The 27,040-nt window shown below is 47.4% G+C and overlaps 2 protein-coding genes across 5 annotated transcripts in view; one reads left to right on the plus strand and one right to left on the minus strand.

Moving 5' to 3' along the window:
• LOC123759111 (procollagen-lysine,2-oxoglutarate 5-dioxygenase 1) overlaps positions 1-21,903 on the minus strand; it is a 75,186-nt gene extending 53,283 nt beyond the window's left edge. For 2 of the 4 annotated variants that reach the window (XM_069324971.1, XM_045743975.2), the window contains exon 1: positions 21,156-21,900. In XM_069324971.1, coding sequence (XP_069181072.1) covers positions 21,156-21,435 — 280 coding nt within the window. In that variant the 5' untranslated portion in view covers positions 21,436-21,900. Of the gene's footprint in view, positions 1-21,155 lie in introns of all 4 variants that reach the window. The other 2 variants (XM_069324972.1, XM_069324973.1) reach the window with 2 other exon arrangements.
• Positions 1,437-27,040, plus strand: part of Gbeta76C (guanine nucleotide-binding protein subunit beta-2) — a 64,923-nt gene continuing 39,319 nt past the window's right edge. The window contains exons 1-2 of the mRNA XM_069324974.1: positions 1,437-1,508; positions 9,816-9,898. Of these exons, the coding sequence (XP_069181075.1) occupies positions 9,830-9,898 (69 nt within the window). The 5' untranslated portion in view covers positions 1,437-1,508; positions 9,816-9,829. The remainder of the gene's footprint in view (positions 1,509-9,815; positions 9,899-27,040) is intronic.

Below are 27,040 nucleotides of genomic sequence, written 5' to 3' on the forward strand. Positions count from 1 at the left end.
ATGAGCCACAGAGATATTAGAAAGAACTTTTTTAGTGTCAGAGTGGTTGACAAATGGAATGCATTAGGAAGTGATGTGGTGGAGGCTGACTAAATACACAGTTTCAAGTGTAGATATGATAGAGCCCAGTAGGCTCAGGAATCTGTACACCTGTTGATTGACGGTTGAGAGGCGGGACCAAAGAGCCAGAGCTCAACCCCCGCAAACACAACTAGGTGAGTACGTGACGATTCGAACTAGGTCGGGTACGAAAAACACCATCATTCTAGCAACTAGGCCAGGATGCCCACAAAAAAGGGATCCTACTAATACCTAGCTGATACCCAACTCAGGGGTTACAGCCCCGCTCCTGTGCCAGGTAAGTCCACTACGGGCTCACCACAGCCCCGCTCCTGTGCCAGGTAAGTCCACTACGGGCTCGCCATAACCCCGCTCCTGTGCCAGGTAAGTCCACTACGGGCTCACCACAGCCCCGCTCCTGTGCCAGGTAAGTCCACTACGGGCTCACCTAAGCCCCGCTCCTGTACCAGGTAAGTCCACTACGGGCTCACCACAGCCCCGCTCCTGTGCCAGGTAAGTCCACTACGGGCTCGCCATAACCCCGCTCCTGTGCCAGGTAAGTCCACTACGGGCTCACCTAAGCCCCGCTCCTGTGCCAGGTAAGTCCACTACGGGCTCACCACAGCCCCGCTCCTGTGCCGGGTAAGTCCACTACGGGCTCACCACAACCCCGCTCCTGTGCCGGGTAAGTCCACTACGGGCTCACCACAACCCCGCTCCTGTGCCGGGTAAGTCCACTACGGGCTCACCACAACCCCGCTCCTGTGCCAGGTAAGTCCACTACGGGCTCACCATAGCCAGTGCTACTTGCAACTTTTTGTTCCTAGTAGCTGAATCTACAACGATACCCAACAGAGCTTTCAACCATCCCCGGAGCACAAGTACGGCATATATGTTACCAATCCACTCCTTTCATTTATGTCATACAAGATACAATCCACAATACTGCAGGTTGCATTTGTTATCCATGTTTACATACACGGGAAATATAAACAATTTATTTAGTAGTTTACACGGTGATCGAAGATGGGGTTATATGTTTGTAGCGCCAGACGCCTCAACCAGGAAGTTACCCCCCAAACACTTCGGGGCTTCAGTTCGTTTTCTTCAATTCGTTTTCTTAAACTCCCGCCTTTCTTCCCTGGCTAGTTCTTCGACGCCTCATCGCCTCCCTGTGGCGAAATCTATCCACTGGTGTCCAAATATAGCGAGAAGAACGCTAATTATAGCAGAACAGCGTGCTCGGAGTTAGAATGAAAGATCGGAGGTGAAACTGTAGAGGGGAGGTGAGAGAGGATGGGAAGGGAGGGTGTTGAAGGAAGAGGCACGCTCTAACAAGCTCCCACTAACAAGATGAAGAATCACCCCAGGGGCTCCAGCCAGTCTCCAGGCCTCAGTTCCTCTCACACCCCGTCACCTGGATTGTCACACTGTCAACTAGCACCGTTGTAAGTAACAGCTGCGGTCATAAGCACAGTTTGGCGAAGACATTGGACAACAACGTTGATTCAGCGTTGAATCAACGTCGATATCGTTGATTCCGGGTCGAATCAACGTCGATATCGTTGATTCAGCGTTGAATCAACGTCGATATCGTTGAATCAACGTCGATATCGTTGATTCCGGGTCGAATCAACGTCGATATCGTTGATTCCGCATCGAATCAACGTCGATATCGTTGATTCCGCGTCGAATTAACGTCGATATCGTTGATTCCGCGTCGAATTAACGTCAATATCGTTCATTCAGCGTTGAATCAACGTCGATATCGTTGATTCAACGTTACTGGAGCATGTTTTCCCCGCCACGGAGGGTAACTAACACAAACGGCACATATAGGGGGGTACCACCTCTAGTGAGACTGGAGGGATCGAGCCATAGCCGCGGAGATATTAGGAGATATTAGGATATTAGGTCTTGCAGAGTCCCCGCTGAACGCATTATGTTCTGGCTACGGGTCCATATTCTTGCTCACACCCCGGGCTCTCAACTATACGACGTCACGGCATCTTAGGGGTTTAATCAACGTACTAAATGCAACGTGTTATGAAGAGCAATGCCAGACAAAAATCCACTTTTTTCTATGCGTAAGCTGGATAGGTTAGGTGGGTGGCTTGGGTTCGTGCGAGGGTAGAAATAGCTTAAGCTACTCTTGAGATGTATTTTATTTTCTCAATAAACGTACTTGAACTTGCGTTCGTGCGTTTGTGGTTAGGATTGAACGTTCGATTTTGTACGTTGTGGCAAATGACACAATCTGGAACGTTACGGGAGGATTAAAGGGGCTTTAAAAGTCCCGTTGTCGGGGACAGGAAGCCTGCAGGTAGGCTTATCGAGGACCCGCGACTTTAGTAAACAACTGACCTGTCTCAGGATGCAACCCCACAAACAGTTGGTTACTTCCCCGGATATCTATTTTACCGTCGGGTGAACAGCTGCATCAGGTGAATAAATGAACCCAACCGTCTGTGTCCTTCCCGGGAATTGGACCCGGGTCCCTCGGTTGTGAGTAGAAAACGTGGACTACTGTGCTACTGGACCCAACAACCAGTAGGATTGTTGTTGTTGTTATAGAGTCAGCTACTCGGAACAAGTTCCAAGTAGCACGGGCTATGGTGAGCCCGTAACTTACCAGGCACAGGAGCGGGGCAAGTAGCACGGGCTATGGTGAGCCCGTAACTTACCAGGCACAGGAGCGGGGCAAGTAGCACGGGCTATGGTGAGCCCGTAACTTACCTGGCACAGGAGCGGGGCAAGTAGCACGGGCTATGGTGAGCCCGTAACTTACCTGGCACAGGAGCGGGGCAAGTAGCACGGGCTATGGTGAGCCCGTAACTTACCAGGCACAGGAGCGGGGCAAGTAGCACGGGCTATGGTGAGCCCGTAACTTACCAGGCACAGGAGCGGGGCAAGTAGCACGGGCTATGGTGAGCCCGTAACTTACCAGGCACAGGAGCGGGGCAAGTAGCACGGGCTATGGTGAGCCCGTAGTGGACTTACCTGGCACAAGAACGGTGCGTCGAACCAGTAGGAGATTAGTATTTGCTAATAACTACTGATGAGCACCTCCTTGTGTGGGAGAATACATCCCTACTTTACTTCATATTCTTAGTTCAAAGACCAATCTTGCACCAATCACCGTGAAGTGATTGGTGCAAGTAGGAAGAGTCTAGTTGATCGGCACTGTGCCTCACGCCTCGTGTGTCCCTTGTGGGAACCGTGCAGAGCAATATTTAATCATTTCTGTGGGTCAGGGACAGGAAGCCTGTGGTGGTGATAGTGGCTGTGGTGGTGATAGTGGCTGTGGTGGTGATAGTGGCTGTGGTGGTGATAGTGGCTGTGGTGGTGACAGTGGCTGTTGTGGTGATAGTGTCTGTGGTGGTGACAGTGTCTGTGGTGGTGATAGTGTCTGTGGTGGTGATAGTGTGTGTGGTGGTGATAGTGGCTGTGGTGGTGATAATGGCTGTTGTGGTGATAGTGTCTGTGGTGGTGACAGTGGCTGTGGTGGTGATAGTGTCTGTGGTCGTGATAATGGCTGTTGTGGTGATAGTGTCTGTGGTGGTGACAGTGTCTGTGGTGGTGATAGTGTCTGTGGTCGTGATAATGGCTGTTGTGGTGATAGTGTCTGTGGTCGTGATAATGGCTGTTGTGGTGATAGTGGCTGTGGTGGTGACAGTGGCTGTGGTGGTGATAGTGGCTGTGGTGGTGATAGTGACTGTGGTGGTGACAGTGTCTGTGGTGGTGATAGTGGCTGTGGTGGTGACAGTGTCTGTGGTGGTGATAGTGTCTGTGGTGGTGATAGTGTGTGTGGTGGTGATAGTGGCTGTGGTGGTGATAGTGACTGGTGGTGACAGTGTCTGTGGTGGTGATAGTGGCTGTGGTGGTGACAGTGTCTGTGGTGGTGACAGTGTCTGTGGTGGTGATAGTGTGTGTGGTGGTGATAGTGGCTGTGGTGGTGATAGTGACTGTGGTGGTGATAGTGTCTGTGGTGGTGATAGTGTCTGTGGTGGTGATAGTGACTGTGGTGGTGATAGTGTCTGTGGTGGTGATAGTGTGTGTGGTGGTGATAGTGGCTGTGGTGGTGATAGTGACTGGTGGTGACAGTGTCTGTGGTGGTGATAGTGGCTGTGGTGGTGACAGTGTCTGTGGTGGTGATAGTGGCTGTGGTGGTGACAGTGTCTGTGGTGGTGATAGTGGCTGTGGTGGTGATAGTGACTGGTGGTGATAGTGACTGGTGGTGATAGTGACTGGTGGTGACAGTGTCTGTGGTGGTGATAGTGTCTGTGGTGGTGATAGTGTCTGTGGTGGTGACAGTGTCTGTGGTGGTGATAGTGTCTGTGGTGGTGATAGTGTCTGTGGTGGTGATAGTGTCTGTGGTGGTGATAGTGTCTGTGGTGGTGACAGTGTCTGTGGTGGTGATAGTGGCTGTGGTGGTGATAGTGACTGTGGTGGTGATAGTGGCTGTGGTGGTGATAGTGTCTGTGGTGGTGATAGTATCTGTGGTGGTGATAGTGGCTGTGGTGGTGATGTGTCTGTGGTGGTGATAGTGTCTGTGGTGGTGATAGTGTCTGTGGTGGTGACAGTGTCTGTGGTGGTGATAGTGGCTGTGGTGGTGATAGTGACTGTGGTGGTGACAGTGTCTGTGGTGGTGATAGCTAGTGGCTGTGATGGTGATAGTGTCTGTGGTGGTGATAGTGACTGTGGTGGTGATAGTGACTGTGGTGGTGATAGTGGCTGTGGTGGTGACAGTGTCTGTGGTGGTGATAGTGTCTGTGGTGGTGATAGTGGCTGTTATGGTGATAGTGTCTGTGGTGGTGATAGTGTCTGTGGTGGTGATAGTGTCTGTGGTGGTGATAGTGTCTGTGGTGGTGATAGTGTCTGTGGTGGTGATAGTGTGTGTGGTGGTGATAGTGTCTGTGGTGGTGATAGTGTGTGTGGTGGTGATAGTGTCTGTGGTGGTGACAGTGTCTGTGGTGGTGATAGTGGCTGTGGTGGTGATAGTGACTGTGGTGACAGTGTCTGTGGTGGTGATAGCTAGTGGCTGTGATGGTGATAGTGTCTGTGGTGGTGATAGTGACTGTGGTGGTGATAGTGTCTGTGGTGGTGATAGTGTCTGTGGTGGTGACAGTGTCTGTGGTGGTGATAGTGGCTGTGGTGGTGATAGTGACTGTGGTGGTGATAGTGGCTGTGGTGGTGATAGTGTCTGTGGTGGTGATAGTGTCTGTGGTGGTGATAGTGTCTGTGGTGGTGATAGTGGCTGTGGTGGTGATAGTGTCTGTGGTGGTGATAGTGTCTGTGGTGGTGATAGTGTCTGTGGTGGTGACAGTGTCTGTGGTGGTGATAGTGGCTGTGGTGGTGATAGTGACTGTGGTGGTGACAGTGTCTGTGGTGGTGATAGCTAGTGGCTGTGATGGTGATAGTGTCTGTGGTGGTGATAGTGACTGTGGTGGTGACAGTGTCTGTGGTGGTGACAGTGTCTGTGGTGGTGATAGCTAGTGGCTGTGATGGTGATAGTGTCTGTGGTGGTGATAGTGACTGTGGTGGTGATAGTGACTGTGGTGGTGATAGTGGCTGTGGTGGTGACAGTGTCTGTGGTGGTGATAGTGTCTGTGGTGGTGATAGTGGCTGTGGTGGTGATAGTGTCTGTGGTGGTGATAGTGTCTGTGGTGGTGATAGTGGCTGTGGTGGTGATAGTGTCTGTGGTGGTGATAGTGTCTGTGGTGGTGATAGTGTGTGTGGTGGTGATAGTGTCTGTGGTGGTGATAGTGTCTGTGGTGGTGACAGTGTCTGTGATGGTGATAGTGTCTGTGGTGGTGATAGTGTTTGTGGTGGTGACAGTGTCTGTGGTGGTGATAGTGACTGTGGTGGTGATAGTGACTGTGGTGGTGACAGTGTCTGTGGTGGTGATAGCTAGTGGCTGTGATGGTGATAGAGTCTGTGATGGTGATAGTGTCTGTGGTGGTGACAGTGTCTGTGGTGGTGATAGTGTCTGTGATGGTGATAGTGTCTGTGGTGGTGATAGTGTTTGTGGTGGTGACAGTGTCTGTGGTGGTGATAGTGACTGTGGTGGTGATAGTGACTGTGGTGGTGACAGTGTCTGTGGTGGTGATAGCTAGTTGCTGCGATGGTGATAGTGTCTGTGGTGGTGATAGTGACTGTGGTGGTGACAGTGTCTGTGGTGGTGATAGCTAGTGGCTGTGGTGGTGATAGTGTCTGTGGTGGTGATAGTGTCTGTGGTGGTGACAGTGTCTGTGGTGGTGATAGTGTCTGTGGTGGTGATAGCTAGTTGCTGCGATGGTGATAGTGTCTGTGGTGGTGATAGTGACTGTGGTGGTGACAGTGTCTGTGGTGGTGATAGCTAGTGGCTGTGGTGGTGATAGTGACTGTGGTGGTGATAGTGACTGTGGTGGTGACAGTGTCTGTGGTGGTGATAGCTAGTTGCTGCGATGGTGATAGTGTCTGTGGTGGTGATAGTGACTGTGGTGGTGACAGTGTCTGTGGTGGTGATAGCTAGTGGCTGTGGTGGTGATAGTGTCTGTGGTGGTGATAGTGTCTGTGGTGGTGACAGTGTCTGTGGTGGTGATAGTGTCTGTGATGGTGATAGTGTCTGTGGTGGTGATAGTGTTTGTGGTGGTGACAGTGTCTGTGGTGGTGATAGTGACTGTGGTGGTGATAGTGACTGTGGTGGTGACAGTGTCTGTGGTGGTGATAGCTAGTGGCTGTGATGGTGATAGAGTCTGTGATGGTGATAGTGTCTGTGGTGGTGATAGTGACTGTGGTGGTGATAGTGTCTGTGGTGGTGACAGTGTCTGTGGTGGTGATAGTGTCTGTGGTGGTGACAGTGTCTGTGGTGGTGATAGTGTCAGTGGTGGTGACAGTGTCTGTGGTGGTGATAGTGGCTGTGGTGGTGACAGTGTCTGTGGTGGTGATAGTGGCTGTGGTGGTGATAGTGACTGGTGGTGACAGTGTCTGTGGTGGTGATAGTGGCTGTGGTGGTGATAGTGACTGTGGTGGTGATAGTGGCTGTGGTGGTGATAGTGACTGTGGTGGTGATAGTGACTGTAGTGGTGACAGTGTCTGTGGTGGTGATAATGACTGTGGTGGTGATAGTGGCTGTGGTGGTGATAGTGACTGTAGTGGTGACAGTGGCTGTGGTGGTGATAGTGGCTGTGGTGGTGATAGTGGCTGTGGTGGTGATAGTGTCTGTGGTGGTGACAGTGTCTGTGGTGGTGATAGTGGCTGTGGTGGTGATAGTGACTGGTGGTGACAGTGTCTGTGGTGGTGATAGTGGCTGTGGTGGTGATAGTGTCTGTGGTGGTGACAGTGTCTGTGGTGGTGATAGTGTCAGTGGTGGTGACAGTGTCTGTGGTGGTGATAGTGGCTGTGGTGGTGATAGTGACTGGTGGTGACAGTGTCTGTGGTGGTGATAGTGGCTGTGGTGCTGATAGTGACTGTGGTGGTGATAGTGGCTGTGGTGGTGATAGTGACTGTGGTGGTGATAGTGATTGTAGTGGTGACAGTGTCTGTGGTGGTGATAATGACTGTGGTGGTGATAGTGACTGGTGGTGACAGTGTCTGTGGTGGTGATAGTGGCTGTGGTGGTGATAGTGACTGTGGTGGTGATAGTGGCTGTGGTGGTGATAGTGACTGTGGTGGTGATAGTGACTGTAGTGGTGACAGTGTCTGTGGTGGTGATAATGACTGTGGTGGTGATAGTGGCTGTGGTGGTGATAGTGACTGTAGTGGTGACAGTGGCTGTGGTGGTGATAGTGGCTGTGGTGGTGATAGTGGCTGTGGTGGTGATAGTGACTGGTGGTGACAGTGTCTGTGGTGGTGATAGTGGCTGTGGTGGTGATAGTGACTGTGGTGGTGATAGTGGCTGTGGTGGTGATAGTGACTGTGGTGGTGATAGTGACTGTAGTGGTGACAGTGTCTGTAGTGGTGATAATGACTGTGGTTGTGATAGTGGCTGTGGTGGTGATAGTGACTGTAGTGGTGACAGTGGCTGTGGTGGTGATAGTGGCTGTGGTGGTGATAGTGGCTGTGGTGGTGATAGTGTCTGTGGTGGTGACAGTGTCTGTGGTGGTGATAGTGGCTGTGGTGGTGATAGTGACTGGTGGTGACAGTGTCTGTGGTGGTGATAGTGGCTGTGGTGGTGATAGTGACTGTAGTGGTGACAGTGTCTGTGGTGGTGATAGTGGCTGTGGTGGTGATAGTGGCTGTGGTGGTGATAGTGTCTGTGGTGGTGACAGTGTCTGTGGTGGTGATAGTGGCTGTGGTGGTGATAGTGACTGGTGGTGACAGTGTCTGTGGTGGTGATAGTGGCTGTGGTGGTGATAGTGGCTGTGGTGGTGATAGTGTCTGTGGTGGTGATAGTGGCTGTGGTGGTGATAGTGTCTGTGGTGGTGATAGTGGCTGTGGTGGTGATAGTGGCTGTGGTGGTGATAGTGTCTGTGGTGGTGATAGTGACTGTGGTGGTGATAGTGGCTGTGATGGTGATAGTGTCTGTGGTGGTGATAGTGGCTGTAGTGGTGACAATGGTTGTAGTGGTGACAATGGTTGTAGTGGTGACAATGGGAGCTGCAGTAATAATAAAAACCTCAGAACTAGTAGAACGAACCTTTGACAATGACGGAAAATAAAGTGGTTAGTCAAGTATAGAAGTCTCTGGTGCGCGGTCATCTGAGCTACTGTATCCCCCCAGCCTGGAGACCTCACCCTCACCACACATCTGCTGGGGAGAAAGTTCAACACCGGGGGACGAAATTCACCCCCACAACTAAGTCGACTTTCACGCCAGAAACGTTTGAGGGCCACAGGACTAAAAACATTTCAAACCAGACATGACAGCTCATCTCATTGAAACTTTTTAAATACTGAATAATCTGGAGGATTATTATCCAGACCAATTTGTTGAAAGGGCAAATGTAACACAAAAAGGGGCAACAGCTTCAGGCTCAACAAGCCACAATGTAGGACATGAAGTAGATGTTTTTAGTCCCAAAGGGTTATAAATCCCATGGAACCGCCTACCCGCCGAAGCCGAACATGTCAAGTCATTACTTTAATTTCAAATCCGGATAGAACAAATTTTCAGGAATTTGAAAATGAAGTGAGGGGGAACCTTTGTCAAACTGCCTGCTTCCTGTCCTCGTTGAGGCCACTAAAGATGGTGGCTTTCAGGTAAATTCAGGTAAAACTCAGGATCATTATTTAAGGAACCTTAATATATTGTCCCGTTTTCAATACCAAGAAATGTTAGTGTAAACTAATGTAAAATGTTACAAAATGCTGGTTTACCCATTACTGGGGACAGGAAGCCCGCAGCCAAGGGCAAGGCTGACCGCGCCGTCACCCAACCAATTACTGGCCAGGCTCGACAATGTTTACCCGAATTGAACGTTGTTACAAATGTATAATTGTGGGTCTCGTAGCACACTGCTCACCCCCTCGAGTCACAACACAGGGACACTCGTTCAATCCACGGGCAGAACAGAAGCGATTGGGCACGTTTCCTTTCACCTGATGCCGCTGTTCACCTAGCCATAAAATAACTTCTGAGGAGATAGGTAGTTGTTGTGGCTGGCGGAAAGGTCAGCAGTTGGCCTTGCGGGGACCTCCATAAGCCTAAGGACAGACTGTCTGTCCCTCTAAACTGTGGTTTATTGTAATTATCAGAGTATTTGACCCTTGTATTGTTACTTATGGTTATGAGAGCCGCTTCTTGCTTGACACTGTGTTGGTCTTCCCGCCAGAGGTCACCTCCACCATGCCGCCCAAGGACCCGGAGGTCGAGCAGCTCAAGAAGGAACTCCAGGAAGCCATTGCCAAGGTCCAGGTAGGAGACTAACCCCACAACTCTTGACCTGAAAGAGAGAGAGAGAGAGAGAGAGCGAGAGGCGCAGAGAGAGAGAGAGAGAGAGAGAGAGAGAGAGAGAGAGAGAGAGAGAGAGAGAGAGAGAGAGAGAGAGAGAGAGAGAGAGAGAGAGAGAGAGAGAGAGAGGCAGAGAGAGAGAGAGAGAGAGAGAGGCAGAGAGAGAGAGAGAGAGAGAGAGAGAGAGAGAGAGAGAGAGAGAGAGAGAGAGAGAGAGAGAGAGAGAGAGAGAGAGAGAGAGAGAGAGAGAGAGAGAGAGAGAGAGAGAGAGAGAGAGAGAGAGAGAGAGAGAGAGAGAGAGAGAGAGAGAGAGAGAGAGAGAGAGAGAGAGACAGAGAGAGGCAGAGAGAGGCAGAGAGAGGCAGAGAGAGGCAGAGAGAGAGAGAGAGAGGTAGAGAGAGGCAGGGAGAGCGCATCACCCACCAGCAAGCCGGCAGTGACCTGGTGACCCTGCAACAGTCAGGTGGTTAAGGCCGGCACCGCTATGCGGCGGCAGGTGGCGAGCGGCAGCTGTGGGGAAGGTAAACACGACCCGCGGCGTGTTAGTCTGCCTTACCAAAACACACACGATATCCGTGTCAGCGAGCGGCCCACCTCGCCAGCTTTCATAACTCACATTTGATTTCAGATTGTCACACCTTACCTCTTCCTCCTGTACACCTGATGTACCTCTTCCTCCTGTACACCTGATGTACCTCTTCCTCCTGTACACCTGATGTACCTCTTCCTCCTGTACACCTGATGTACCCCTTCCACATATAAATATTCAACACACAACAACAACCCAAGAGCAAGCAACCCCTCCCATGAAACTAGTACAAAGCCACTATGAGTTCACAGTATAAAACAGGAGAAAGAATAACCGCAAATATAATTATACATAGTGAAACCAGACCAAAAATTGGGTTCCATTACCTATTCCCCGCAAAAAAGTACTGGTGATTCAATACTGGAGAACACCCCCAATAACAATGCAACCCTCTCCCCAAAAGACAAACATGGTATATCAGTTTCATGCCCCAGTGAAGGATGTCACCTTCGATCTCCCAATATTAGAATGACCATCACAAAGCTTGCGATAAGACTGACCTGGTGCCCCCTATACCAAGTGAACACAACACTCACTAGGAACATGCTAGTAAATAATATAACAATCCTGGAATCTACCACTGGCCAAAGAAGACTACAAATCCTGGAAGCATACTTATAAAAGGAAAAGCGACCCACCTTAAATATACAAAATAATGACTGCTTCCCAGCCGATGTCTCTATACCGAGGTCTCCCTACCCACTAACACGGGAGACATCTCCCGTCACGCAGAGTGCAGTTGCACCTCCACAGATCTCCAGTATCAGCTCTTGATACTGGTAATGGCTCAAAAGGGCCACCACTTACGGGCTATTCATGCCCGTGCCACCTTTTTGGGTGGCTTAATCTTCATCAATCATCTGCCCACTAAGAGACAGGGAGACCGAGTCTCTCTCAGTGGGCAAGGTAAAAACTCTGGTAAAACTCCGGAGTTTTACCCAATGTTTCATTAGGCTTTTTCCCCATACCCTGTTTGTTTGCCCCCATCACCTCGCCCCATTCTGCTTCCACCCTTTCACGTGTATATTTAACCCAGAATTGTACCTCATGCATGTATTCATTCTTTACCTGAAGATGTTCCGAGTGGAACAAAACGTCGTAGAAAATAAGTCCTTCAATAATTATATTCTAGTTTCTTTATAATGAATTTTCGTAACTTGATTGTTCTTCTTGATACCAAGAAAATAGTTAGAAACGTGGATAGCTTACACCATAAGATCAACAACGCCAGCAATGCAGTTATATTTAACCATATATATATATATATATATATATATATATATATATATATATATATATATATATATATATATATATATATATATATATATATATATATATGTCGTACCTAGTAGCCAGAACTCACTTATCCGCCTACTATGCAAGGCCCGATTTGCCTAATAAGCCAAGTTTTCATGAATTAATTGTTTTTCGACGACCAAACCTACCTAACCTAACCTAACCTAACTTTTTCGGCTACCTAACCTAACCTAACCTATAAAGATAGGTTAGGTTAGGTTAGGTAGGGTTGGTTAGGTTCGGTCATATATCTACGTTAATTTTAACTAAAATAAAAAATAATTGACCTCATACATAATGAAACGGGTAGCTTTATCTTTTCATAAGAAAAAAATTAGAGAAAATATATTAATTCAGGAAAACTTGGCTTATTAGGCAAATTTGGCCTTGCATAGTAGGGTGACAAGTGCGTTCTGGCTACTAGGTACGACATATATATATATATATATATATATATATATATATATATATATATATATATATATATATATATATATATATTATATACGGAGAGAGGGAGAGAGATTAAAGCAAACAAACATGCAAACCAAGTGAAAATCAACTGGAGGAAATAGTGGTCCACTGAGGAGTGACACACGTGTCGCGGCCTACATTATCCCGCACGGAATTAATTCTTGATGAGTCACCTTAAGAAATTTCCACTTCTTACGGTATTGGGAGAGAGGGTGTAGAGAGAGAGTGAGAGAGATTCTGTCTGCCCCTCTCTCTCACTCTCTCTCTCTCTCTCTCTCTCTCTCTCTCTCTCTCTCTCTCTCTCTCTCTCTCTCTGTCATGTTATTGTAGAACTCTAAACAAAATTTCAAGCAGGGTTTTCCTTTCCTAAATCCGTGCTAGGGGACAACATTTTGTTGTTCAGAATTTTCTAATAGCCTACTTCGGATCAGTCTAGTAACTTGCGGGGATATTAGCAGGCGATGTTAGCAATACGGGTCTGTGGTGTAATTATTGGGTTTCTGTCTTCTGGCTCTCGCAGATTGGCACCACATAACCTATTTTCCAGCAGTGTGGAAGTTCAGCCGTTTCTAAAGACGAATTAAATATTATAAAAAGGAATTGCACAATGCTTCAGCTGCCTCCTTTAGTATCAAAGGTGATATTTTGTGTAGTCCTACACAGCTTTTGTCACATCCGGTTCCTGAAGTTTTCTTTTTCTGGCATCACTCTCATTTTATTGAGGCTTTCCTGTGGAAGAGTCCGTTCAAAGTGTGTATATAAATAAGGAACTGCCATGCTACACACATTACTCTACAGCGGCACTAACACCCATACTCACCCAGTCTGTATACACTTCTGGCTTGATCCTATCATACTACTACGTCACCCGTCACCCGTCACCACCCTCCCAGGCTCCCCGTCACCCGTCACCATCCTCCCAGGCTCCCCGTCACCCGTCACCACCCTCCCAGGCTCCCCGTCACCCGTCACCACCCTCCCAGGCTCCCTGTCACACCTCACAGTTATCCCCCCCTCCCACTCCCCCACCGTTACTCAGCTAGTCGCGTAACGCACACGCATGCACACACACACACACACACATGGTTTAATCAAAGATGTAGGCTAGCTAAGCAGCAAAGCAAAAGGGCATGGAGAAACTATAGGAATAACAGGACACTGGAGAGCAGAGAAAGATACCAGAATGCCAGGAATGAATATGTCAGGATGAGAAGAGAGGCTGAAAGACAATACGAAAATGACATCGCAAGCAAGGCAAAGACTCAGCCTAAATTGTTGCATAGCCACATTAGGAGAAAAACAACAGTAAAGGAACAGGTTATGAGATTAAGGATAGGGGCGGAAGGATTCACTACAAATGACAAGGAAGTGTGTGAGGAATTGAATAAGAAATTCCAGGAGGTCTTCACCTTAGAACAAGGAGAAATTCCAGAGGTAAGTGAGGGAATAGCTAACCAGGAACCACTGGAAGAGTTTGAGATTACCAGTGGGGAAGTAAGGAAGTGTTTACTAGAGTTGGACGTGACGAAGGCTATAGGCCCAGATGGAATCTCCCCTTGGGTTCTAAAGGAAGGAGCAAGAGAACTGAGCCTACCACTCTCCATAGTGTATAACAAATCACTGGCAACAGGGGAACTGCCAGATATTTGGAAAGCAGCTAACGTAGTCCCGATATACAAGAAAGGGGATAGACAGGAGGCACTGAACTACAGGCCAGTGTCCTTAACCTGCATACCATGCAAGCTGATGGAGAAGATTGTGCGAAAAAAACTAGTGGAGCATCTGGAGCGAAGGAACTTTGTAACACAGCATCAACATGGGTTCAGGGATGGCAGGTCCTGCCTCACAGGGTTACTTGAATTCTACGACCAGGCAACAAAAATAAGGCAAGAAAGAGAAGGGTGGGCAGACTGCATATTTTTGGATTGTCAGAAAGCCTTTGATACAGTACCACACAAGAGGCTAGTGCGAAAGTTGGAGATGCAGGCTGGAGTGAGAGGGAAGGTACTCCGGTGGATAGAGGAATACCTAAGCAACAGGAGACAACGAGTCTGTGTGAGGGGTGAGGCCTCAGATTGGCGAGACGTCACAAGTGGAGTCCCGCAGGGGTCAGTCCTTGGACCTATACTGTTTCTGGTATATGTAAATGATCTCCCAGAGGGTATAGATTCGTTCCTCTCAATGTTTGCCGACGATGCAAAAATTATGAGGAGGATTGAAACAGAGGATGATAGTAGGAGGCTACAAGATGACCTGGATAGACTGAGTGAATGGTCCAACAAATGGCTGTTGAAGTTCAACCCGAGTAAATGCAAAGTAATGAAACTAGGCAGTGGAAACAGGAGGCCAGGCACAGGATACAGAATAGGAGATGAAGTACTTAATGAAACAGACAGAGAGAAAGATCTAGGAGTTGATATCACACCAAACCTGTCTCCTGAAGCCCACATAAAGAGAATAACGTCTGCGGCATATGCTAGGCTGGCTAACATCAGAACGGCGTTCAGGAACCTGTGTAAGGAATCATTCAGAATCTTGTACACCACATATGTAAGACCAATCCTGGAGTATGCGGCCCCAGCATGGAGCCCGTACCTTGTCAAGCACAAGACGAAGCTGGAAAAAGTCCAAAGGTATGCTACTAGACTAGTCCCAGAACTAAGAGGCATGAGTTATGAGGAAAGGCTGCGGGAAATGCACCTCACGACACTGGAAGACAGAAGAGTAAGGGGGGACATGATCACAACCTACAAAATCCTCAGGGGAATCGACCGGGTAAACAAGGATGAACTATTCAACACTGGTGGGACGCGAACAAGGGGACACAGGTGGAAGCTGAGTACCCAAATGAGCCACAGAGACGTTAGAAAGAACTTTTTCAGTGTCAGAGTAGTTAGTAAATGGAATGCATTAGGAAGTGATGTGGTGGAGGCTGACTCCATACACAGTTTCAAATGTAGATATGATAGAGCCCAATAGGCTCAGGAATCTGTACACCAGTTGATTGACGGTTGAGAGGCGGGACCAAAGAGCCAGAGCTCAACCCCCGCAAGCACAATTAGGTGAGTACAATTAGGTGAGTACACACACACACACACACACACACACACACACACACACACACACACACACACACACACACACACACACACACACACAGGAATGGTCCAGGAATGAGTACGTCAGGGTGAGAAGAGAAGCAGAGGAAAATTTTGAAAATGATATAGCAAACAAAGCCAAGACCGAACCAAAGCTACTCCACAGTCACATCAGAAGGAAAACAACAGTGAAAGAACAGGTATTGAAACTTAGAACAGGCGAGGACAGGTATACAGAGAATGACAGAGAGGTGTGTGAGGAACTCAACAAGAGGTTCCAGGAGGTCTTCACAATAGAACAAGGTGAGGTCACTGTGCTAGGAGAAAGGGAGGTAAACCAGGCGGCCTTGGAGGAGTTCGAAATTACGAGAGAGGAGGTCAAGAGACACCTGCTGGATCTGGATGTTAGAAAGGCTGTTGGTCCAGATGGGATCTCACCATGGATACTGAAAGAGTGTGCAGAGGCACTTTGCTTGCCACTCTCCATAGTGTATAGTAAGTCACTGGAGACGGGAGACCTACCAGAAATATGGAAGACGGCGAATGTGGTCCCAATATACAAAAAGGGCGACAGGCAAGAGGCACTTAACTACAGGCCAGTGTCCTTGACTTGTATACCATGCAAGGTGATGGAGAAGATCGTGAGAAAAAACCTGGTAACACATCTGGAGAGAAGGGACTTCGTGACAAATCGCCAACATGGGTTCAGGGAGGGTAAATCTTGCCTTACAGGCTTGATAGAATTCTACGATCAGGTGACACAGATTAAGCAAGAAAGAGAGGGCTGGGCGGACTGCATTTTCTTGGATTGTCGGAAAGCCTTTGACACAGTACCGCATAAGAGGCTGGTACATAAGCTGGAGAGACAGGCAGGTGTAGCTGGTAAGGTGCTCCAGTGGATAAGGGAGTATCTAAGCAATAGGAAGCAGAGAGTTACGGTGAGGGGTGAGACCTCCGATTGGCGTGAAGTCACCAGTGGAGTCCCACAGGGCTCTGTACTCGGTCCTATCTTGTTTCTGATATATGTAAATGATCTCCCGGAGGGTATCGATTCATTTCTCTCAATGTTTGTGGACGATGCTAAAATTATGAGAAGGATTAAAACAGAAGAGGACTGTTTGAGGCTTCAAGAAGACCTAGACAAGCTGAAGGAATGGTCGAACAAATGGTTGTTAGAGTTTAACCCAACCAAATGTAATGTAATGAAGATAGGTGTAGGGAGCAGGAGGCCAGATACAAGGTATCATCTGGGAGAGGAAATTCTTCAGGAGTCAGAGAAGGAAAAAGACTTGGGGGTTGATATCACGCCAGACCTGTCTCCTGCAGCACATATCAAGCGGATAACATCAGCGGCATATGCCAGGCTGGCCAACATACGAACGGCATTCAGAAACTTGTGTAAAGAATCATTCAGAACTTTGTATACCACATATGTCAGGCCAATCCTGGAGTATGCAGCCCCAGCATGGAGTCCATATCTAGTCAAGGATAAGACTAAACTGGAAAAGGTTCAAAGGTTTGCCACCAGACTAGTACCCGAGCTGAGAGGTATGAGCTACGAGGAGAGACTACGGGAATTAAACCTCACTTCGCTGGAAGACAGAAGAGTTAGGGGGGACATGATCACCACATTCAAGATTCTGAAGGGGACTGATAGGGTAGATAAAGACAGTCTATTTAACACAAGGGGAACACGCACAAGGGGACACAGGTGGAAACTGAGTGCCCAAATGAGCCACAGAGATATTAGAAAGAACTTTTTTAGTGTCAGAGTGGTTGACAAATGGAATGCATTAGGAAGTGATGTGGTGGAGGCTGACTCCATACACAGTTTCAAGTGTAGATATGACAGAGCCCGATAGGCTCAGGAATCTGTACACCTGTTGATTGACGGTTGAGAGGCGGGACCAAAGAGCCAGAGCTCAACCCCCGCAAACACAACTAGGTGAGTACAACTAGGTGAGTACACACACACACACACACACACACACACACACACACACACACACACACACACACACACACATATTCTCGAAAGGCTGCGGGAAATTCATCTCACGGCACTGGAAGACAGAAGAATAAGGGGGAGACATGATCACTACCTACAAAATTCTCAGAGGAATGCATTAGGCAGTGATGTGGTGGAGGCTGACTCCATACACAGTTTCAAATGTAGATATGATAGAGCAGGCCTGACGGCTGATTGGACAGCACTCGGGATTCGTAGTCCTAGGGTCCGGGGATCGATCCCCGGCAATGGCGGAAACAAATGGGCGGAGTTTCTTTCACCTTGATGCTCCTGTTCACCTAGCAGTAAATAGGTACCTGAAAGTTAGACATCTACTACGGGCTACTTCCTGGGTGTGTGTGCGTGTGTTAGTGAGAAAGAAAATTTGATTGGTTAGAAAGGCGGGGTCCAAGAGCTAATAGCTCGATTCTGCAGACACAAATAGTATTTAAATCCGCTAACCCAGGATACAACCCGTAGCAGCTGTCTAACTTCTAGATACCTATTTACTGCTAGGTGAACAGGGACATCAGGGTGAAAGAAACTGCCCATTTTTTTCTGCCTCGGCCGGAAATCGAACACGGGCCCTTGGGACTACGACTCCCGAGCATTCCACTCAGCCTCCCTGTGTGTATTTACTATTTGTATCTGTAAAATTGAGCTATTTTAGCTCTTAGACCCCGCCTTTCTAACCAATTTATTTTTCCTCTATTATGTCTACAACATATATTTATCTTACACACAATTACTTACCTCGATTACGTATACAAAGTCCACTTGCTGCATTTGACGGTCGTCTTTTGTCATTTTTAGCCTCGACTCTGTGGCATATTATAAAATCAACAATGAAAGAATTTATGAGTTTTGGTAGGTGGTTGTAGTATATCAGAAGCCTTGGATTGATTCATGTGGAATTCGGCATAATACTTTTCATTCCAAATTCTCCCCCACCACTGTGGCTCTCTGTTTCCTGTCTGTTAGATATTCTCTCGTCTACTGTAGTACTTTACTGTGTATACCAATGTAATCCACAACACCATAGAACTTAAAAACCAAACACAGTTCGGAAATCTTAACTTTAGCACCTATACGAACCAATCCCGCGTGAGCTTCAGAGATACACCTACCTGCCTACTGGGCACAGTATTGAGGAGAGGCGTTGGTTCAACACACCTTTCTACCCTTAATAATTGTGTAACTAGCGTCAACAATTTTTTTTTTGTTTGCTTAGCTAAACGAACTAGAGGGTTCAGTTCCTGAACCGATTATGTGCCTCTGTAATCCTTTACACCACTGCCCATTGGTTGGGTATGGGGTGCATAATAAAAAAATAAATTGAATTGAATTACATTACCCATCATCCAGTTCCTCGTGTTGCACGTAAAGGAGCCTTCAAAGATACCATCACCCAAAATTTTGTAATGGAATGAAAAACGTCATGCTTATCTTTGTACTATGGGTCCATAAAAAAAATGGGAAACTTGGAAACAAGTTAGATATAAAAGTAGAGACATTGATGCAACGATGACCAGATTAAAGTCATAAACAGCATGACCAAACTGGCATCACACAGCTCTAAATACAGAACAGACATCAATGAACTCTGCATCCACTGTCAGGTGCCTGAAACAATCAAACACTACCTCCTTCACTGTTTCCATCATCATAGTGCCAGAGTAAACTTCAAACAAGTATTTATCGCACTTAAAATACCCTTTACCATCGAGCAAATATTAGGAGGTGACCTCTCGTTACATGAAAAATATCAAATAATCAAAGCTTTGGCTAAATATCTCCAGTCGACCAACAAATTGTTCCACATTTGACCCTGTGCCACATTTAAACCTGGCGCCGCCAACAGCTAAACACAGAAAACGCTATGCGCCTTGCCCGAAACGCTATGCGTATTAGTAGCTTTAGGTATTGTATGTACTAGCTCTATCTATAAATCCAACATCATGTTTGTAACTCTTCATCAGTGTATGTACTTTTACCTGAATAAAAATTTGAATTTGAATTTTGAAAACAACTGCCAGGCCGCCGCACCAAGGATCAGCTGACGCCATAAACGCAACATCCCGCCCAACGGTGCGGCAAGTCTCCCTCTACCACATGTCTCTGTTTAGTCCCCGCTCCTCTATCAACACCACAACACAACAAATACTTGAAAACTTGTTATTATCAACATTAACGCGTCCCCCAACATTTGTACTGAAGAATGTTGACCAGACCACACACTAGAAGGTGTGTGGTCTGGTCAACATTCGACTTGAATGTTGTCGACTTGAGAATGTCGATCGACATTCTCAAGTCGATCGACTTGAGAATGGTCCAGGACGGACCGAAACGTCGTCGTCCCTTCACCTTCTAGTGTATGGTTTGGTCAACATTCTTCAGCCACGTTATTGTGACTCATCGTCTGCATTTGTACTGATACAATCATCGGGAGGATAAACTCTTCATGCAAACTGCACGTATCATCAAGAAGAAGAAGGCGTTGGTACGACGTTGAAGCAACACTGACGATGCTGATTCGGTGTTGAATTGTCGTTGTTCTTGGATACTGCGTCCACTGGGCAACGGTTCCCCACCGTCAGAACAAACCAGACTTCAACGGAGCCTTAACCCGCGACACCTGACTACAACAGTGAGACGCGATTACCTACAAAGTAACTGTTCTTTGTTGATGTTATTGCCCTACTCTTTCCCCACGGTGCGGTGGGCTGCCGCTGACAAGCTAGGAGAGCTAGGTGGGCGTAGCTAGGTGGGTGTGGCTAGGTGGGCGTAGCTAGGTGGGTGTAGCTAGGTGGGTGTAGCTAGGTGGGTGTTGCTAGGTGGGCGTAGCTAGATGGGTGTAGCTAGGTGTGCGTAGCTAGATGGGTGTAGCTAGGTGGGCGTAGCTAGGTGGGCGTAGCTAGGTGGGCGTAGCTAGGTGGGTGTAGCTAGGTGGGTGTAGCTAGGTGTGCGTAGCTAGGTGGGTGTAGCTAGGTGGGTGTAGCTAGGTGGGCGTAGCTAGGTGGGCGTAGCCTCTTCTGTTTGTTGGTGGTGATAGTACTTACCTATCAGTGTCTATGGGGGAGTGAGGTCTAGCTCTTTAATGCCCCGCCTACTAGCCTTGTTGTACCTGAACATTGTCCTGAAGTAAACTTTCAGTGTATATACACCGGGAAATGGGGCTACACTTCTGAGAAAATATATCCATGTTTATCCTAATGACGTATTCGTAAATTATAATGTTCTGCGGACACAAAATTTATATTTTTCTCGATTGGGAATTAATATTAATGTATATTGTAATTTCATGTATAGTTAGGCCTAGGATAGGTTCTGTTTCGGGTCTGTTGAAATTATTTATATTTGCGGTGTGTATGTGAAGCATTTAGAATGGTGCGGTTCGAAAACGGGAAGAGAGCAATCAGCTGAGAGTCGTGTGAAAACTGTTTTCCATTCATACACAACAATTTTGGAGGCTGAATTAGGGTGCCTTTACCGATAGTTTATAAGGAGGGGCTGGTAAACTATACCCCGCATTACTGTGACAAAATATATGTAGTTGAAACATCCCGAAACTTAGATCTACGAGGCTTGAATTCAAATATACCTGCTGAGTCAGTACCAGCAACACTGCTCATGTCATACACAGGAACCAGAAACACCTCATGAAACCCCGGAAGTGATCCCTTAGCCTCCAGTAGGCGTGATAGCACAGAGAGAGACACACAGTACACAATACACGAGAAAATACACACTTACTGTTGGCCGTCTTGTTCATCCGTAGCCTGGTCTGCGGCGTGAGAGGCCGGCAGTACATCTGACCATCTTCCCCTCTAGGCTGACCTTCCAAACAGCGTACGCCCATACCCACGCCCTGGTCGAGTCCTAGAGCCACGTCCACATCCAGGAGGTCCTCCTTCACCTCGTAGCTCACGTCCATGGCATCGAGGGTGGTGGAGGAAGTGAGAACTGCGACACAGGCCAACACTGCCATCGTAGTCGATACCGTCGCCACCGACATCTTGTCTGCTCTGGTCATCGGCTGTTATTGAAAACGACGCTGTTTTGTTGCGTGGGTTGCCAGCCAGTGCTTAAGGCGTTACCCCTGTTAATGTTCTGAGTGGCACTCCAGTCGTGTTTCTTAGGAATAGTGCAAGTACAACTTAATTCAAGGGCTATCCTAAAACTTGAGACCTGAGCTTAAGCAGCACTGCGAATACAATATTCAATGGCTAGCTTATAGGCCGCGAATTTTTATCGGGAGAAGCATACGATGGTTAGTACAATGTGACGAACCTTGGTTCTTTTTCACTTGATGTACGAGCAGGACCTTATTCGAGGATCATCTCAGGCCCCTCAAGCAAAACACCTTTGAGGACCAAGATTTAATGAAAATGATCCACTCAAATCGTGAAATTTGTTCCATTCAGCCACCTCAAGTGGGACTTCCCGTCCTCGAGGACCAACTCTGGGGCCTTGAAGGAAGGAGGTGAGTGAGTGAGTGAGCGCCAGGGACGGAACCCAGACATCAACTGAGCTCCTGGTGCCAGCCGGGAGGGCCAAGTCAGTCGCACCTCCACGTCATGGAGGAGGCAATGGTGGGGGGGGGGAGGGTGACAAAGCACTTTGGGAGGGGGAGGAGACAGTTGGAAAAGGGGGGGAACGAGGCAATAAGACATGGGAAACGATGCAGTATGGGAAGGTTTAGAATTGAATTGTTGAAAGGGAAAGAGGTAGTAAGGGATGGGGGAGGGGGTGATAAGATGTATTGACGGAAGGGAGAAGGAGACATTGGAAGATTGATCAATTCCGTAAACAAAAACGACGTATTAGGAAGGGTGGAGGCAGTATATCAGGAGCCTGGGAATATGGGGAAGGATTCTGGCTCACTATAACCCGTGCTACATGGACGTTTCTTTCTCAGTACCTTTTTATTTATTTATTTATTTATTTATTTATTTATTTATATATACCTAAATCTAACACAACAACATCGATGGGGAGGCGTTAGTGAGGTAAGAGGAGTACCGAGTAGCAATAGGAAGGCAGGGAAAGAAAAGGGGAGACAATAGGGAAAGGCAGCGGGGAAAATAGGGAAGTGAGATAGGTGAATGTGAAGGGTTGGGGGAGGAAGTTGATGTGTGGGTGAAGGAGGTAGAGTGAGGGGGGGAGAAGGAGGTCCTGGGGTGGGTGGAGTCTAGGGAAAATGAGTGTTAGAGGCTGTGGAGGGGAAACAGAGAGCCTTCAAAACCACTTCGTTCATTTCCGCTGCTCTGCGTGAGATCAATCGCACTGATATGATCTTATGTATGACCCTCTGTCCTGCGTGACAGTGAATACCAGCATTATCCTTACTTTAATAAGACTATCAAAATCCTCAGATTCGGCAAAATTGTAATTAATTTTGTCAATAAAGATGTTAATAATAATAACTGATATGACACGCAGCAAATATTTGTGCTAATTAAACAACCAATTTACAACACCGTTAAACAACTGGCTGGCCTACATCTCTAGCTATAAATGATTTAACAATATTTCGAGAATTAAACAACAAATTGTAAAAAATAATTTTTCGTATATCAAATTTCTATCGGAGTTTCGTCTCATTTGATATGAATTATGATAAGGTAAGAGAGGCGCACCTGAGCGATATGGTGTTAAGATAGAACGTAGACTAGTGTAATGTTCTGGTGAGTTGAGTGTGTGTGAAGCTGAACCAGCGTTATCATGGTGTGTTTACTATTTGTGTCTGCACACTCTAGCTCTTGGACCCCGCCTTTCTAACCAATCTCTATTATTTTCCTCTATTATGTCTACTACATATATTTCTCTCTAACACATCCCCGGGAAGCAGCCCGTAGCAGCTATCTAACTCCCAGGTACCTATTGGTGACCAAGGGGTTCGGTGGTAGGGAGGGCGGGGAGCGAGGCACCTCTCTAATGCCAGGTGAGTACGACGGGCTCACCATAGCCCGTGCTGGTTGCAACTTTGTGTTCAGAGTAGCTGAATCTAAAACACGAGGCAATGGGCAGAGTTTCGACAACAACAAGAGGGAGGGATGGGGATTAGAAATACAGGATGAGGATTGAGCATGAGTGGGATGAAAAGCTTAGCCTCGTGTCCACTCTGGGTGTGGTGTGGTAGTGTTAAGTGAGTGAGGTGTGGGCTGGCTGGTGTGTTGTGGTTGTGTTGAGTGAGGTGTGGGCTGGCAGGTGTGTTGTGGTTGTGTTAAGTGAGTGAGGTGTGGGCTGGCAGGTGTGTTGTGGTAGTGTTAAGTGAGTGAAGTGTGGGCTGGCAGGTGTGTTGTGGTAGTGTTAAGTGAGAGAGGTGTGGGCTGGCAGGTGTGTTGTGGTAGTGTTAAGTAAGATAGGTGTGGGCTGGCAGGTGTGTTGTGGTAGTGTTAAGTGAGTGAGGTGTGGGCTGGCAGGTGTGGTGTCAGTGTTGGGCGGCCGCCGTTATTCTGACGTTTGGGCAGGTGACTGGCTTTTTAACGTAGTCTCTCCAAACATTAAGCTTCCTGCTCTGCTTCCTCTCAAGAGGTTTTTGTAGTTTGTTATACCTTTTATTTATTGATTTACTTGTATATACATAATTTGTTGCTTATTTGCTTATTTATTTACTTCAAGTGACAATTGGGTCTGAAGACCTAATCTTCTGGGTCGTCTGAGAGATCATTTAGGATACGGGTCTTGGGAAGTCCGAGCTCTTGAGTCTCCTTACCTCCATCTACAAACATATTTATGTAACTCTGGGTCTAGACACTGAATTACGGGTTATTCATGCCCGTGCCACCTTTTGAGTAGCTTAATCTTTAGCAATCAATCTTAGACACTCACAGGAGACATCTCCCGTCACGTAGGGTGCAGTCGCACCTCCACATATCTTCAGTATCAGCTCTTGATACTGGTAATGGCTCAAAAGGGCCACCACTTATGGGCTATTCATGCCCGTGCCACCTTTTGGGTGGCTTAATCTTCATTAATCTTCATCTTAGACACTCATACAGTTACAGCCCCGCTCCTGTGCCAGGTAAGTCCACTACGGGCTCACCATAGCCCGTGCTACTTGGATCTTTTTTTCCGAGTAGCTGAATCTACAACAACAACATCTTAGACACTGAACATTACTGGTGCACGGACCGAACCCTGTGGTACTCCGCTAGAGACAGCTCTCCAGGCTGACACCTGGAGAGCTTGCCTCTGATCACTGCTCGCATTTCTCCCCGTTAGAAATGTTGTCACCGGAGCCAATAGTCTGCCTGTCACCCCCTCCTTTGTGTTCCAGCTTTCAGAACAGTCTCTTGTGTGGGACTTTGTCAAAAAGGCATTTTTTTTTTAAATAGATGCAATCGGTCCAACCCTTTCTTTCTTGTAGGATCTGTGGCTCTATCGTAAAATCTAGGAAGATTTGAACGCAAGATCTTCCCATCTGAGAATCTTATACTCTCTGTCCGTTACTATGTATTTTCTTATTAGGTATTATACCTTTTTATTTTACTTATTATTGTTAGTGATTTTACTACCTCGGTTGTCATCGATACACGTCAGTAATTTAGAAGGTCTTCATTATTTCTGTTTTTATTTGGAACTATGATTGACTTTTTCCATACGTTGGGAGAGGCTCCAGTTGTCTAAGGCTGTTATAGTGTGTGTGTGTATTTACTATGTGTGTCTGCAGAATCGAGCTATTAGCTCTTGGACCCCGCCTTTCTAACCAATCTATTTTTTCCTATATTATATCTACTACATGTATTTCTAACACGCACACACACACATACACACCCAGGCAGCAGCCCGTAGCAGCTGTCTCACTCCCAGGTACCTATTTACTGCTAGGTGAACAGGTGCATCAGGGGTGAAAGAAACTCTGCCCATTTGTTTCCGCCTCGGTCGGGAATCAACTCGGCCCCCTTAGGACTATGACCCCTAAGCGCTGTTCACTCAGCCGTGAGGCCCCGGGCCGCTGTCAAGTCAGCTGTGTGTGTGTACTCACCTAGTTGTGCTTGCGGGGGTTGAGCTCTGCTCTTGCGGCCCGCTTCTCAACTGTCAATCAGTCAACTGTTACTAACTACTATTTTTTTCACACACACACACACACACACACACACACACACACACACACACACACACACACACACACACACACACACACACACACACACACACACACACACACTTGTGTAAGGAATCTTTCAGAACATTATATACCACATATGTCAGACCAATCCTGGAGTATGCGGCACCAGCATGGAGTCCATATCTAGTCAAGCATAAGACTAAAATGGAAAAGGTTCAAAGGTTTGCCACCAGACTAGTACCCGAGCTGAGAGATATGAGCTACGAGGAGAGACTACGGGAATTAAACCTCACTTCGTTGGAAGACAGAAGAGTTAGGGGGGACATGATCACCACATTCAAGATCCTCAAGGGAATCGACAGGGTTGATAAAGACAGGCTGTTTAACACACGGGGCACACGCACTAGGGGACACAGGTGGAAACTGATTGCCCAAATCAGCCACAGAGATATTAGAAAGAACTTTTTTAGTGTCAGAGTGGTTGACAAATGGAATGCATTAGGAAGTGATGTGGTGGAGGCTGACTCCATACACAGTTTCAAGTGTAGATATGATAGAGCCCAATAGGCTCAGGAACCTGTACACCTGTTGATTGACAGTTGAGAGGCGGGACCAAAGAGCCAGAGCTCAATCCCCGCAAGCACAACTAGGTGAGTACACACACACACACACACACACACACACACACACACACACACACACATATAGGATAGGTTCGAAATTACAAGAGATGAGGTCAAGAAGCACCTATTGGAGCTGGATGTGAGAAAAGCTGTTGGGCCGGATGGAATCTCGCCATGGGTATTGAAAGAGTGTGCAGGAGCACTTTGCCTACCACTCTCCATAGTGTATAGTACGTCACTGGAAACGGGGGACCTACCAGAAATATGGAAGACTGCTAATGTAGTACCAATATACAAAAAGGGTGACAGACAAGAGGCACTGAACTACAGGCCAGTGTCCTTAACTTGTATACCATGCAAGGTGATGGAGAAGATTGTGAGAAAAAACCTAGTAACACATCTGGAGAGAAGAGACTTCGTGACAACCCATCAACATGGGTTCAGGGAGGGTAAATCTTGCCTTACAGGATTGATAGAATTCTACGATCAGGTGACAAAGATTAAACAAGAAAGAGAAGGGTGGGCGGACTGCATTTTTTTGGACTGCCGGAAAGCCTTTGACACAGTACCCCATAAAAGGTTGATGCATAAGCTAGAGAAACAGGCAGGAGTAACTGGTAGGGCGCTCCAGTGGATAAGGGAGTACCTAAACAATAGGAAGCAGAGAGTTACAGTGAGGGGTGAGACCTCAGACTGGCGTGAAGTCACCAGTGGAGTCCCACAAGGCTCTGTACTTGGACCTATCCTGTTTCTGATATACGTAAATGATCTCTCAGAGGGTATAGACTCATTCCTCTCAATGTTTGCTGACGACGCCAAAATTATGAGAAGGATTAAGACAGAGGAGGACAGCTTGAGGCTTCAAGAAGACCTGGACAAGCTGCAGGAATGGTTGAACAAATGGCTGTTAGAGTTTAATCCAAGCAAATGTAATGTAATGA

The sequence above is a fragment of the Procambarus clarkii genome, chromosome 15 (assembly GCF_040958095.1).
Source record: "Procambarus clarkii isolate CNS0578487 chromosome 15, FALCON_Pclarkii_2.0, whole genome shotgun sequence".
In the NCBI taxonomy this organism is placed as follows: domain Eukaryota; kingdom Metazoa; phylum Arthropoda; class Malacostraca; order Decapoda; family Cambaridae; genus Procambarus; species Procambarus clarkii.